Raw genomic sequence first — 16,490 nt, forward strand, 5'->3', positions numbered from 1 at the left:
CATTTTAATTCCATTCTTTGATTTCTTCTTGTTGAGTTATAGGTGTCTTTATATACTCTGGATATTAATTCCTTATGAGAGCCATAATTTCAAATATTTTCTCCCAGTAAGTGTCTTTTGATGCATAGAAGTTTTTAATTTTTAAGAATCCTAGTCTTTTTTCTTTTGTTGCCTGTGCCTTTGGTGTCCAAGAAATCATTGCCAAAACCTTTGTCATGAAAATCTTTTCCTGTATTTTCTTCTAAGAGTTTTATAGTTTAATTCTTCATGTTTATGTGGAAGATAACAGTCTACCTGCATTATTTTCCGCGTGGCTATTTCACAGCTACCATTTGTTGAAAAGGTTGTCCTGTGTATGGTGTGTGAGCATAATAGACTGTGTGTACCACCTACAGTGTTCTTTCCAGTGATTCTTTTATAGCCATTCTTTTGTTAACAGTGATAGCAAGGATTAATTTTGTTGTTAGTTACAGCTAGTTGAGGAAGCATAGTTATGTACTCAATCATTCCACATTGTTTAGACTACATGTCCAACTTGGCATTTTAAGTGTCAGTATGTCTGTCACAAGTTTAGATGTATGAATTGTAGATAGGAATGACATTTATGTAGTTGATTGTTTAATGACTTGTCCTTTGGTTACTTAATGGTATTATAGTTGATTATTTTAATTGTTGAATAATTAATGGAGACTGAAAATTTAATGTACATTTGTGGGAATAGTTTGTAGAATAGTTGATGGGGACTTGCTTATTCCTCTTTCATTTAAGTTAAAAAAATTTATTATCTGTTTTCTCTGCTTAAGTAGTTTATAACTCTGACATTTATATTGATAATTAATAGAGGTCATTTGTTATTCAGTGTTTATCAATGACAGCTAGTGTTTTCATGTTTTAATGTTATCTGTGTTTTTAGTAATAAGTCTCTGTAGACAGACACATGAGTTATTAAATATAATATCTAATATATATATTAGTTATACATTATGTTTTCTATTTACTGTCATATTAACTAATACTGGTTAGTAACTAATTTCTTAGTAATGATCTATTAGTTTTTATATATAAATATATAACATCTATGTATAGACAGTTATATATATTTACATTCTGCATACACTTATTTGATGTACGTGGGATGTTTTAATATTTCATGAATGATTCTACATGCTTCACACACAATTTACATACCTTTTAAAAGAACCAACTATATTTCAGAGATGAATTTCAACATGGGTTATGGTTTTTAAATATCTTGAAATATAGTGCTAGAAAGGTTACTATAGAAGAAGGAATATAAGCCTATATGACTTATTCTTTAGGAGATATCTAATAGTATTGTTTCATTTCTAAAGTCCAGATCTCATTTTAAGATAATCACTGATGTTTTAAAAGATACCATTGGGTTTTACAGATTTTTTTGTTAACATCTTTATTGGAGTATAATTGCTTTACAATGGTGTGTTTCTGCTTTATAACAAAGTGAATCAGTTATACATATACATATGTTCCCATATATCTTCCCTCTTGCGTCTCCCTCCCTCCCCTTTATAGATTTTTGTATGGTGAATTGAAACACGTCTAGTTTAAACATTTCTATAACTTAATTTTTTTCTTTACTTTAATACTGAAATATTCTTTTTTTAACCTAATAAAAATAGACACAGGGTAAGTAGGTAAAGTAGTAGGTTTTAGTAATAGTAGTAGCTTTCCCCCCCACATCCTCCCTTCTTAACTATCCTATGGAAATACTTTGATAACACTTTGTTTCCACAATAGATTTTGAATTATAGTAATTTTATTTGGTTGGCTATTATGTTTTAGTTATATAACATGGTTTCATTATACATGTTAGACTGATAAAGACTAAAATATAAAAGTTGACTTTATGCATCTCTAAATTTAGCACAGTAATGTCTTCACTTTTTTCTTACAGCATTTTCAGTTAGCTTTGATTGACTCTAATCCCTGTACTTTGTCCAGTGTTGAAAGTAAGTATTTCCACATACAATAGTTTTTTGTCTTTTTGAGGAACAGAATGTCCATGAAACGTTTCAAATTACGATCATGAATACCTTTTCAGATACTCTATATCTTTGTTTATGTTGGTTTTTGAGAACAAGAATGGGAGAACACAAGCCTGATTCAGAGGCTTTAAGATAGTTGATCAGCATAATCACTTGGTAACTGTAGAAATCCCTGGTTTCTCACAGAGCAATAACATATAGTGATTGCTTACCTTTTGCTAGGTATTATTGGTGGCAGGCATTACTATCTTGTAGTGTCTGTTTTTAACCCATAAATTATTTCTCTTGTTTCTTTTAATATCTTTGAGACTTTACATATTCCACAGGCCATGACTGGTCTTTGAATCTCTTAACCTGTGCTTATGAAATTGGGAATATCAGAGTATTCAAAGTAAAGTTAAAAAAAAGAATGGAAAATGTATTTTTGTTTATGAGTAACTTACACATGTACAGTTTCTTCATTGTTTATACATATTGTTTTTCAAGCTAGAAAGAGATATGTATCCAATTAATATTTTTGAAAACAGTTAGATGATATAAAACTTTCATTATATGATTGTTCTTCATGATAGCATGTATTCTTAATATTCTGAAAATAACATTTCTAATTAAGTTTAAATTTCAAGACCTTTTTGGCAATGTTGCTAGTATTTTAGTACATATGTTTGAAAATCTCCATGTTGAGTATTTTCCTAGTTGTATATTTATGGCCCTCTTTCAAATTATATTTAAGAATGGAATAGGAGATTTTCACTTTTTGAAAGATGACACTGTCACCTTATGGGATTGTGAGGCCAGAGACATGGGACCCGAGACTGAATTGGTAGGAAGTTCACATGGTGTTAGGGTGCCAGTTAGATAGTCTTTTCTTTCTTGTTACTTATTAGATGGATATGAAGATGAGAAAAATGGGATTTAAGTTCCCTAACTTTCTCCTTATTTCTGTCAAATAATGGAGATGAAATTTCTGTTAACTGGATTTGAGGTTATGTTGGGAAAGGGCAGTGAAGAGGAAGAAAATCACTTAACCTATTAAATAAAGAGGTTGTTTTTATATATGAGACTAGAAAAAAATGTGTGAATTGTATTTTGTTTATTTAGTTATTGTGATAGAATTTTCCTTTTCTCTGAAGAAGATGTTTTTCATAGGAGGTTTGTTAACTTGTAATGTGTAAACACTTTGGGAGAGCAGTGCCTTTGTACCCAAAATTTATTTGATTTTAGAGTTAATTACAAAATTTTAGATAATTTTTCTCTGTTATGTGCAGGAAATTATGGATATCTAGTGCAGTGTTTGCTAATCTGGATGTGGAGAAGTTATTAGAAAGCTAGGGAGTTTATTAAAGGAGACAGCTTTTCAGGCCTTTATACCACAGGATCACTAAATCACAGTTTTTAAGAGCTGAGCTTAAGAATTGGTAGTTTTTTAATGCTTCGTAAAGAGAATATAATCTTCAGGGCCATTTGCTGAAAGAGAATGAAAGATAAGGATGGGGTGGGAGGACGAGGAAAGGACATGAAAATAAACATCTTGTTACTTATGAGAATTTCATGATTCCTTTAAGACATTTCTGGAAAGTATTCCACATTTTATGTTCTCTGTAAAATTTTGAAAGCTTCTTCTAGTTACAGCCTAAAAGAAAACATGAAAAGAGATTTGTTATTGACACATAAACCCCACAGAATTTAAATAGCTAGAATTTAGTTGTAATTATTGTAATTTTGTTTTATTGATCCTTACGGTTTTCATTGAATCTTTCATGTTCTGGTAATTGCAAACTAAGTAACAGGAAGAGCTTGGGGGGGAAAAAAGAAGGAGCAAATGTGTTATATACCTTTATCTGATTTATCATATATACTTAGTTTATAATTTTGCTTTTTAGGTGGTACGACTTTTTTCTTTAAGTAAAAGTCACTAAATTCTGAATATCCAGAACAAAGTCATTTCTTGTGTGTGCTTTTACTAATACTGTTTCGATCTATGACTTAAAAAAAAATGCTTAAATAGATTTATTCTGAAGAAAAACGTGTATGTTTAAAAACATGTCTTTATTTAATAGCTTTACTATATTTTTAAGGTGAACATTTTGAATATCATGTTTTAGGATATATACATTTGAAAGGCTATGTTTATTTAATATTGCTGATTTAATTTAGTATACTTATTTACTGTTGATGTTTAATGTTTTTAATGTATTTTAATGTGTCTTCTTAGAATTAAAAATAAGTGGATTAAATTTTTATTTAATAATGGCTTTTAATTATGTTTCCTTAGCATGCCCATGATCTTTATAGATTTATTTGTACATTGTTCTATTAAAAACAAAAGTTGCACTTCTAAATCAAATTTGTGCTCCATTGCTTTCGCATTTCCTTATGTTTTAAATGTTGTATAATCTCTATTTTCATTCATTACTTTAAACTCAGCTGTATTGTAATTAATTCTTTTCCATGATCCTTTGTAGTTCAGTTTCATATTGCCCACTTGTATGAAACCCAGGTAAGTGTTTTAATTTACTATACTGAAAACAAGAACAAAATCCTTATCCATACTTCAAGTGAAATAAAAATTATATAAGACGGTTTCATATTTTACACTTTCATACTTTAAATGAAATAATTATCGATAAATTTTAGTTCAGTTTTGAGCATAAACTCCTGCATATATTTAATATTTCAAACTCATTAAATGTGTTTGAAATTTAGGTTAGTGATAAAACCAAACAAGAGACATGAAGGAATTTGAGGTTTGTATTGAGAATGAGTATAGTTTTGGTAACCATTTTCAACTCACTGTGATTTAATAAATTTCCAAAACATTCTCTGGCTGTGCACTAGGAATTGTCAGTTAATGCAGTTTGCCTCTAAATTGAGTCATCTGCGTGGTTGGAAATGACTTTACTTAGGAAGTGTTCTACCATTCTGATGTTAGTATGTGTATTTTTCCAAAATATTTTTGCCTGTTTGAAATGATATTGTCTTAGAATAATTGCTTCTGTGTTTCTGTAATATTGAAGTGTCTTTAAAACATCTTATTTGTAACATAAAGTATAGTCACCCTTTAATGGTACTGTCATAACTTCAACATTGGCTTTAAAAACTGTTTCAGTTTAACTTTGTAATATTTTGTGCATAGCATATTTTGTTTGGCTGTTAGATTAAAAACTGTAGTATCATATAAATTTACAATCTGTGATCAGAAATCAGGAAGTTGCTAGGAGGCTGGAGAAAGTACATAGAGTTTATCAATAGTATGAGTAGTTGAACATTTAAGATTGTATTTCAGTTGAGTTATAACATGCATTTAATAGCAGCTTTTCAGGGGTGAAAAAGCACTTGTTATGTAGTAAACATTTGTGAGGTCTATTCTTTTGTTTTTAGTCCAAGTATAAATTAATGGGTTGAGGGTAGATACTATGCAAATTTATACCAAACAAGGAAAGATGCTGGCATCTTCCTTTATTCATATTATAAATAGATGTAGTAAGATAGTTTGAGATCATTTAAGTGTCAAGTTCCCAAACCCTGCTTATGGGTTAGACATTTTGGGGAGCTTTAAAAAAATTGACGTCAGGTTTCTATACCCTGTCCATCTTCCCTTACTCCCCAGAAAACACCCCTGAAATTTCCATATTTTCTGAATCAGAGTTGGTATCAAGGTAGGATATTCTGGTAACCTGCTAATTTCTATTTTATAACATGGAATGGCAGCCTTCTTATATCTATTGTTATAGATAAAAATTCTTACCTCCGTCTGAGTCTTTGTTAAGTATAGAGTTTTTATTCATTGAGTGTTTTCTTTTTCCCCCTTAATCTGTTGATGTAGGCAAAGTGATTTTAGGTATATTCAATCTTTTTTTTTTTAAATAAATTTATTTATTTTATTTTTGGCTGTGTTGTGTCTTCGTTGCTGCATGCGGACTTTCTCTAGTTGCGGTGCGTGGGCTTCCCATTGCAGTGGCTTCTCTTGCTGCGGAGCACAGGTTCTAGGTGTACGGGCTTCAGTAGTTGCGGCTCACAGGCTCTAGAGCACAGGCTCAGTAGTTGTGGTGCATGGGCTTCGCTGCTCCGCGGCATTTGGGATCTTCCCGGGCCAGGGCTCAAACCCGTGTCCCCTGCATTGGCAGGCGGATTCTTAACCACTGCGCCACCAGGGAAGCCCAGTATATTCAATCTTTAGCTGGCCCAACAAATCTGCAGGTTCCTTACTGCAGGTAAGATAAGAATCTGCAATACAGAACCTGGGAACTCACACAGCCGAGGCTACTAAACTGTTCTATGTAAGGTATCTTGAGCGGATTTTGGTATCCTCGGGTGTCATGGAACCAAGCTGCCACAAATACGGAGGGATTACTATGTTATGACCATTTGGTATTTTCGGATGTTAAACTATCTTAATTTCATTGCAGTTTTCAAAGAAGGAAAAGAATAAATATTAAACCCAAGTAATCAATTAAGTTATAGAACTTTCCCATTTGAATTTAAAAAAATTAGATTGTGGTGTTATTAAATTTTATAGTTGATGGCACTTTAATAGAATGGGGGCATGAAATATAAACTGAGATATTCTCAGAAAGGAAAGTATGAGTAGTATACTTTCATTTGGTATCTACAAGAATTCTTCATTTCAGTGAATATCTTCTTCTTGTTAATCCAAGATAGTTCTCCCATTATAAAAAAAATTCTACTTATAGTTGATTATAGTTTCATAAAATAATTTGAGTAAAATATAATTTTCTATGTAGGTCTTCTTGATTTTTCTAATTTTAACCTACACATAAAAGTTCTTATTTATAAATACTCTGTCATATTCTTACAGTTTCATCTTCCTGAAAGATGATAATTTTGTTTTCTGAAATTTGATAGGGTTATTATTTACTGTTTTAAAATCATTTATTTATTTAGATGGTTTCTGAGGGTTTTTAAATGAAAACAGAAGTTTACCCTTATTCTGGTATTCTCATGAGTTCTACTGATTTTTTTCAAACTCCTTGTTTTGAAATAATTGCAAATTCACAGGAAGTAGCAAATATGCACAGGAGATACAGTGTACCTTTCACCTCATCTCTTCTTCAAGTGTTTACATCTTCTGTAATTGTAATACAATATTGAGATGGGAAATTGACATTGGCACACTATGTATATATAATTGTATGCTGTTTCATTGTATATGTAGACTGCTGATGAGGGTGAGAGTAGACTACCTGGTATTTGCTGGAGTAGAGCACTTACTGTCTTAAAGTTTTCTGACTTCTTTGGCTGCCACTTTTACTGATCTTTTTTACCTGTATAGATCAGTCTTTTCTTGAAGATTTTGCTCTTTATAGTTGTTGGTATTTCCAAGTATGGCTTCTCCAGAACTTAGTAAGGAATTTAGGAGGCAAAAGTAAACAACAAACCAACGAACAAAAAACGAAATAAAAAAACCCCAAAACCCCAACTAAACAAATTTAAAATATATATATTTACTGCTGTATTTTTCCTTCAGTCCACAGATCAGTGAATGGTTTACTTTTTTCCATATTTTTCCGATATTACATATAAAATAAGCAAACAGAGTTTGGAGTGCTTTTAACTGGATTTAGCGAGAGAAATAAAGAAAAGTCTGTTTTCTGCACCTAGTGTGGAATTGGAAATTAATGTCAATCTTTCAAATTATAATGCAGCCTTGTAGTCCTGAAGTAAATATACTAGATTGAGATGTATTATTGTTGTTAAATATTACTATAGTTCTAGTTTGTTAATGTTACATACAAGTTTTCTGTGTCTTTGTTCATGAGATTGGTTTTCACCTTTTTGTACTGCCCTTTGGAGACTTTAGAATGATGATTATACTGTTTTACAAAAGTGCTTTGGAAATGCTACCTTATTTTTGTATTCTCTGGAAGAGTTTGTGTTACAGATTGTTACTATATTTCTTCTCATAATGTTTTGAAAAATTTAGTGTCTAAGCCATTTAGGACTGGATTTTTCATAATTGAAAGAGTTTTGATTATGGTTACATTTGAAAGGCAGTATTTGTCACTACTTTTGGAGAGTTGTAGATCTTTATTTTGATTCAGTTCTGTTATAGGGAAGATAATTTTTTTTTGATTTCATCTTAATTATTGGCATGAATTGGTTCATAATATTTTCTTAAAAAGTGTGTAAAGATCTGTGGTGAGCACCTTTTTTTATTGATTGGTCTTGCCAGGGTTTGTCAAATGTAATAACCTTTCATATGCTTCTATTATGTGATTGCTTTCTATTTTATTAATTGCTGCTCTCTTACTACTTTCTTTGGGTTTAATTTAGCGTTATTTTTTATTAATTTTTGACATACATAGGTGATTGATCTCTAGTTTTAAAAACAATGTGAATTAAAGTATTTTTTTCTCCAAACATGATTTGATGCATTTTAAAAACTTGCTATGTTTTGTACTTATTTCAGAATATTTTCTAATTTCACCTGTGATTTGTTGTTTTGTTTGACCTGTGGTTATGTAATATGTTGAATAACATATACAACGATGAAAGAATTCTATGATTATGTTTTTGGTATTGATCTCCATCTTAAATTTGTTGTTTACCCTTTTATTATTTAAATCAGTTGTAATTTTTTATATTGCTTTTGGGCCATGGTATCATCGGTGTTGGTTAATGATTCATGTTTTTATTAGAAAGAAACGTGTATTTAGTTGTTCTTGGGTATACTGTGGTATAGCTGTGTAGACTTGGTTGTGTTCAGGTTTTTCTATATCCTTTTCAGCTTTTTAATTTAAAAATTCTTGCTTATCCATTAAATCCGTTCTTGAAGAAGTATGTATGGTAATAGTATTAAACATAATTATGTGTGTTAGTGTGCCCTGATTTTCGACTACAACTCTTCCTCCTTTTTTTTTTTTGTTATGAATGTTTTCAATGGGCATGGAATTCTGTTTTTATTTCCACAGTTTGAAATTTATGTTCCACTGTTGTTAAGCTGTATTGTTTCTTGAAGTCTCATGATTCCCTTGTTGATTCTTAGAAGGTGAAGCTTATCTTCACGCTGGTTTTTTATTTTCTGATTACTTAAAATTTTTTATTTGTATTTAGTTTCCTGCCATTTTGCTACCATGATCCTAATTCCTTATGGTTTTCTGTTTGTGGTTTCTTGTATTTTTTGAATCTATACCGTGTTCTCCTTTTATGTTTTGCAGGGAGGTTATTTCTTCAAAAACTACTTTTGCCCAATTATCTTTTTTCCTTTAAGGGTCCAAGTACCTGTACATTACAGATTTCCACTGTCTTTTCTATTTTTACCTGTATTTTTTACTTCTTTTTCTCTCTCTTTATCTGTATTTTCTTCTGGTTTATTTTTCAGGTCACTTATCTTCTCATTTTCTATATCAAATCTGCAGTTAAGCCCACTGAGTTCTTAATTATTCCCTTTTTTTCCTAAAATTTCTGATGGATTTTTACATAGTTCTTGATTCTGGGCTGAAATTATTCATCATTTATTTTCTTGAACATACTAATCCTAGTTATTTGAAAGTCATTGATAATTCTGGTATCTGAATCTCCTGTTGCCTTTGTTTTTACTTAATTTTTCTTTCCTTTATTTTTACTTCTTTACAATTTGCTTTGAATTATTTACTGAATGCCAGACTACATGTATGAAAACATACAGAGATCATTTTAACTTCTGGGCTTGTTTCAGTTTTCCTTTTTTTCCCCTGGCCAATTCTTATATTGGGGAAAGATCACCATAATCCAGTGAGGCAATAATGTGATCTAAAAATGGGCTTCTTGGGCTTCCCTGGTGGCGCAGTGGTTGAGAGTCCGCCTGCCAATGCAGGGGACACGGGTTCATGCCCCGGTCTGGGAGGATCCCACGTGCCGCGGAGCGACTGGGCCTGTGAGCCGTGGCCGCTGAGCCTGCGCGTTTGGAGACTGTGCCCCGCGGCGGGAGAGGCCACAGCGGTGAGAGGCCCGCGTACCGCAAAAAAAATAAAATAAAATAAAAATGGTTTTATTATTTTTTTTAATGGTCTTCTTACAAGGCCTTGTATGATTTTAGATTTTAGTTCACCCTTTATCAAGGTTATAGTAATTTTGAGACATACCTACATACTTGAGATGTATTTGACAGGACCTGTTGCCATGCTCAACTAGAAATGTTATGGTTCCCCAGTGCCGTAAAGGGAAAGGTGGGTGCTTTGTCATACTCTTCTTTGTTCGGTTTCTTTCTATCCTTGTGTAAGTAGCCCTCCATGAGGAAGATGGAGGACATTTCCTTAAATTTATGGTTAGTTTTTTTGGTATCCCAAAAAAGTGGGATAAATTTCTGTAAAAATAGAAAGTTGTTTTCTTTTGGGAAAAGAGACAATAATCATTCAGTGTGTTGAATATTATGCAGAAAATAAAATAGGTCAATGAGATCAAGTGCTTTACAGGGAGATATCAAGGATAACTCAGATATCTGTCACTTGGGAAGAAGTTGAATAAAATACGGTGTATTTTGTAGTATCTAGTGTAATCATTCATATGTTAATGGAATGAGGAATATTCATTTTTGTGTATCCTTTGGGAGGATATCATATATATTTTTAAGTGAATAGAGGAAAATGAAGCAATGTGTCAGGTAAACTATAACTTATTTGTACATATGTGTGTTATTATATGAAAAAGCCAAAGGATAAATCGTTAGAAGTTTTAATAACTGCTTATCTACAAGAAGATGACAGAAACAGTATGATTAAATAGAAGTTAATATAGTGTACCTCTCTCAACTTATACTTTGTTGTTGTGTGCTGCTCTAAGTCAGTAAAAACCCTTGTGGCTGGACCTGCCCTTCCAGTTCTTACTGTGATTGCATGTCGCCCTTGGGAAGGAAGAGCATGTAGAGTTCTGCTTTTATTGGAATCAAAGGAGGGTTTCAAGATTTCACTTTTTATTGGTGAATTTAAAACGTGTGAGCAGGAATTTAAAGCTCAGGAAGAGAAAAACGTGCAGCCTAAAGGATAAGTTATCTAAGTCAGCTATGATTTCTAATACAAAGTTGAGGGTGGTGGTGCATGCGTGGCGGGCAGCCTGGTTCTTTATCTAGTCACATAGCTGGCACTGTATTTATTCAGATTAGCCAGCTTTCTAGTGGATATTTCAGAGCAAAGCTTATATCAGGCACTTGTGTTATAAAAAAGAAAAACCATCTGTAAGGGCTTAAATTTGTGTGGGTTTGAGTGTGTGGATTTTAGAGTGTGTGGATTTTTTAATATCGTTATCAGAAGGAAATTTTTAAAAGGCCAAAAAGTCAATAGTAGAATTTTAAAAATACCACCATTTGTGGTTATTTCTTGCAAAAAAGGGAAACTGAAATCAACTCTTTTTCTTCTATGTACTGGTTTAAGAAGACTGGAGAAAGGAAAAAACTTGGAATGGGTAGGGTACAGGATAAACAACGTAGATTGTGCAGTAAAATTTTAAGACTTTAGAGTGGGTGGGAGGTTAAGGGAAGGCAAAGGAAATCCTATAAATTAAAAGATTTTTAAGAAATCTATCCAGATTCAATGGTTGGACCTTGTTTGGGTCCTGAGTTAAACCAGCCATAAAAAGGCAGCTAGGAGAAAGTTGTGTGAGAAATTTTGATATACAGTGGAAATTTAATATTAAGTAATTATTGTCATTTTTTAAGGGCAATGTACTTGTTATAGAAAACATAGTTATGTATATTATAGGATATATACTAATGTATTTATGGATATAACAATGATAATGTCTAGGATTTGCTTCAAAATTATCAAATGTGGGTAATTGAAATGATTTAATAGTTTTTTGTTGTTGTTGATGTTGTTTTTTTGTTTTTTTCTTGCGGTACGCAGGCCTCTCACTGTTGTGGCCTCTCCCACCGCGGAGCACAGGCTCCGGACGTGCAGGCTCAGAGGCCATGGCTCATGGGCCCAGCCGCTCCGCGGCATGTGGGATCTTCCCGGACCGTGGCTTGAACCCGTGTCCCCTGCATCGGCAGGCGGACTCTCAACCACTGCGCCACCAGGGAAGACCCAGAATTCATTTTTATAAACGGATTGAAAATTGTACATAAAGATAAATGTAATTCAGGTTTTGTTTAGAAGTAATCATACCATGAATGATTATGTAGACCTTATGCAATCAATTCAGTGACAATTGAACATAAGTAATTGTAAGGAGAAAAAAGGGCTTAAAAATGAAAGGACAGGGCTTCCCTGGTGGTGCAGTGGTTGAGAGTCCGCCTGCCGAGTTTCGTGCCCCGGTCTGGGAAGATCCCGCATGCTGCGGAGAGCTGGGCCCGTGAGCCATGGTCGCTGAGCCTGCGCGTCTGGAGCCTGTGCTCCGCAACAGGAGAGGGCACAACAGTGAGAGGCCCGCGTACCACAAAAAAAAAAGGACAAAGGATGAAACTTTTGATTATCATTATTCTAACAATAAAAAGAAATGATGAGAAAAACCATCTTACTTATAGATGAATCAGGGTAAAAATCATTGTAAGACTTCTTATCAGAACCATGCAGGCGCAAAGAGTATAGGAGTAAAATATCCCCTCCAGGTGTTGAAAGAATAATCTACCTACATAGAATTCTATGACAGGTGCCATTATCTTTTCAGAGAAGAATTACAAATTACTTATAGACTACCCCATCAAAGAGGTGCCTCTCTTGTGAACTGAAAATAATTACTTCTGTTCAGAGAGTACATTTGTGGAAAGAGTTAGTGGTGGGGAACTTTTCAGTGGAGCTAACTGACAAACACTGTATGTTAGCCTGGTGAACATAGTTAACAGCATCAGTAGTAGGTCATGTTTGATATGATGTATCCTTGATAGGAGATGATGGGAAGAGTACTTTACCTCTATAGTCTTCATTCTGAAAATACATTTCCCCATTCTAACCAGGAGGAAAATATCACACAAACTCCAAATACACAGAACTCTTAAAAAGTACTTGCCAGTGCTACTAAAAACTTCTATTAAACTAATCAAAACCTGAGACTCTATAATAGTCAAAAGAAACTGAAGGAGACATGGCAACTAAATAAAATGTGGTATCCTGAAACAGCAAAATGATATTAGGTAAAAGGGACATTGGATAGAGTATGAGTTTCAGTAATAACTGTATATCCACATTGGTTCATTCATTGTGATGTATGTCATGCTAACATCAATAATACAGAAAATTTAGTATAACTCTATTAGAACTCTGTAGTATGTTTACATTTTTTCTATAAATTAGACAAAATTAAAATCGAAATTTATTTTGTGATGTGTAGGAGAAATACTCTTTTAAAAAATAAATTTATTTATTTATTTTTGGCTGCATTGGGTCTTCGTTGCTGTGCACGGGCTTTCTCTGGTTGTGGCAAGTGGGGGCTATTCTTCGTTGTGGTGCATGGGCTTCTCATTGCGGTGGCTTCTCTTGATGCAGAGCATGGGCTCTAGGCACGCAGGTTTCAGTAGTTGTGTCATGCAGCCTCAGCAGTTGTGGCACGTGGGCTCAGTAGTTGCGGCTTGCGGGCTCTAGAGCTCAGTAGTCATGGTGCACGGGCTTAGTTGCTCCGCGGCATGTGAGCTCTTCCTGAACCAGGGCTCAAACCCCTGTCCCCTGTATTGGCAGGCAGATTCTTAACCACTGCACCACCAGGGACGTCCCTCAATATCTTCTTCTTTAAGACATTAATAGTGACAATATACAGTATATTGGGTGTTTATAGCATATGGATATATAAAATGAAATAACAATATTAATAGGGACAGGAAGGAGAAATTGGGAATATTCTGAGAAAGGATAGCTACACTCACTATACTTGGAAATGGTATAGTATTCTTTGTGATGGGGTTAGATTTGTTATGGGTATATTTTATAAACTCAGTTAAATCTAATGACAAAGATACCTTTTCAGCAAAGGAATATAGAAATATATTCTCCAAAAGGACATAAGGATCCTAACATGGGTACAGCTGGCAACAGAGCATCAAAATAAATCAGGTTATGAGAGGTGGATGAATCAGCTATTCTCCCTGGAATCTTAATAAGCCTTAGTCAATAAATGAATAATCAACTACAGAAAAAAAAATATATTCAGGATAACTTGAACAGTGTATGATCAATTTGTCAGTCTAAATAACAGTATTATCAATCATGTTATGAACTGATTGACTTATATAGAACACACAGTTAATAGTAGCGTCTTAACAGCTTTCATGGTACATGGAGCATTCGTTAACATGGGTAACCTTCTGGCCCATGGACTACACCTTGAAAGTTTAAAAGAGTTTATATACAAACTTTAAAAGAGTTTATAACAAATTATACTAAGTACGTTCTTAAAACACAGTGTAATTATAAGCTCCTGACAGTATGGTAGCAAAAAATTCTCATATAGTTGAACATTTAACAGTATAGTTCTAAACTATGGGTCTAAAAGAAGTCACAAGAAAAACTAAAAAAAATTTTAATTATAAAAGTGAAAATACAGCCTCAGAATTTGTGGCTTGTGGTTAGAGAGTTAGAATGAAATGTATAGCTTAAATGCTTGTACGGAAAATGAGAAAGATCTAACGTCAGTAACCTCAGCTTTTACCTTGAGAGAAATTAGAGCAAATGAAGCTGAAGGCAAGCAGAAGGAAGAAACTAAGAAAGATAAGATCAGACATCAATGAAATTGAAAAGAAAAAACAGTATGAACAAAATTGGAAACTTGTTCTTTGTTAACAGATTTGATAGACCTCAGTTTCAGCTATCGGAGGAAAAAAAGACACAACTACCATTATGAAGAATGAAAGAAGATAAATCCTCTTTCATTCATGTGATGAGGGGTAATCATCACAATGAAAAACATTTTAAAATTTTCAACAGATAAATAAGAAGGAAAGAAACAAAAGAAAAAGAAGAAAGAGGGGTTGTCACTTGTATTAGCCAGGATTTTCCAGAGAAACAGCGAATAGGAGCGTATGGGTGTGTATATGTTTGCATGTATAAATATATATAGTATGTGTGTATGTGTATATTGTTTGTGTGTGTACATTTATTATAGGAACTTGCTGATGGAATTGTGTCTGCAAGCCAAAGAAACTTTAGTCCAAATCTGTCTAATTCTTTAGTTCAAGAACCGCGAGTTCGAGTATCTGAAAGCAGAAGATGACGTTCCATTCTCAAGCAGGCAGTGAGCAAAGTTACACTTCCATTGCCTTTTTTTTTGTTTGTATTGGCTGATGCCTACCCACATTGAGGAGGGTGGGCAATCTTCTTTACTCAGTCTATCCATCCAAATGGAATCTCTTCCAGAAATACACAGATAACACCCAGCAATAATGTTTCATTAGCAGTCTGGGCATTCCTTAGCCCAGTCAGCTGACATATAAAACCAAGCATCATATCACAGCTCAGTCCACATACATTACCAGTACGGTAAGGGAATGCCTGAACAGCTCTATGCCAAGAAATTTTATAACTTAGATAAAATGGATCAATTCCTTAAAAGACACAAAGTAGCAAAATTCACTGAAGGAGAATTTGATAGCCTGAAGAGCCCTCTTTCAAAGTAATTGAATTAGTCATTAAAATGGTCATGTCATCTGCAGATACAATAATTTAACTTCTTCATTTACAAGTCAGATATCTTTTATTTTTCTTGCCTAAGTCCTCTGGATAAAATTTTGAATGCTGTAGTGAAAATAGATATCCTTGTCTCTTTATTGGTTTTAGTGAGTAGTCTTTCACTTTTTCAGCATTGTGTATTATGTTCACCATTTTTTTAATACTTTTTTCCCATGCATTTTTAGGATCACTGCAAAATTGCAGAGACTTTGTATATATTTATTGCCCCATAGCCTTCCATGTTATTAACATTCCCCACCAGAGTGGTACATTTATTGCAGTTAATAACTTGTGTTGACAATCCATCATCACCCAAAGTTCAGAGTTTACATTACGGTTCATTCTTAGTGTTGTACATTCTGTGGATTTGGACAAATTTATAATTACATTTATCTATCATTATGGTATCATACAGAGTGTTTTCACAGCTCTGAAAATCCTCTGTTCTCTTCCAGTTAACCCTTCTGCCTCCCCCAATGCCCGGCAATCACACATCTTTTATTGCCTTCATAGTTTTGCCTTTTCCAGAATATCAGAGAGTTGGCATCATAGAGACTGTGGTCTTTTCAGGTTGGGTTCTTTGACCTAGTAATATGCATTTAAGTTTCCTTCATATCCCTTTATGGCTTGATACCTCATTTCTGTTTAGCTCTGAATAATATTCCATTGTCTGGATGAACCGAGTTTATTTATCCATTCATCTACTGAAGGATATAATGGTTTCTTCCAAATTGTGGCAGTTATGAATAAAGCTGCTATGTAATCACTTTGGTTTTTCATAAGTGCCCTTCATCAGATTGAAGTAATTCCCCTATATTCCTAATTTGGTGAGTATTTTTAAAAATAAATTAATTTATTTTTGGCTGCATTGGGTCTT

At 33.4% G+C, this 16,490-nt stretch overlaps 1 protein-coding gene across 8 annotated transcripts in view; it reads left to right on the top strand.

Moving 5' to 3' along the window:
* Window positions 1-16,490, top strand: part of LOC114906524 (lysine-specific demethylase 6A-like) — a 167,344-nt gene that overhangs the window by 73,332 nt on the left and 77,522 nt on the right. For all 8 annotated transcript variants that reach the window (XR_003796444.1, XR_003796445.1, XM_029241351.1 and 5 more), the window contains 2 exons: window positions 1,934-1,988; window positions 4,490-4,524. Coding sequence is in view for 6 of the 8 variants with exons in the window: in XM_029241351.1 (XP_029097184.1) it covers window positions 1,934-1,988; window positions 4,490-4,524 (90 nt within the window). In the remaining 2 variants the exon portion in view is untranslated. The remainder of the gene's footprint in view (window positions 1-1,933; window positions 1,989-4,489; window positions 4,525-16,490) is intronic.

This window comes from Monodon monoceros, unplaced genomic scaffold (assembly GCF_005190385.1).
Source record: "Monodon monoceros isolate NGI ecotype Baffin Bay Population unplaced genomic scaffold, NGI_Narwhal_1 Super_Scaffold_22, whole genome shotgun sequence".
NCBI lineage: Eukaryota > Metazoa > Chordata > Mammalia > Artiodactyla > Monodontidae > Monodon > Monodon monoceros.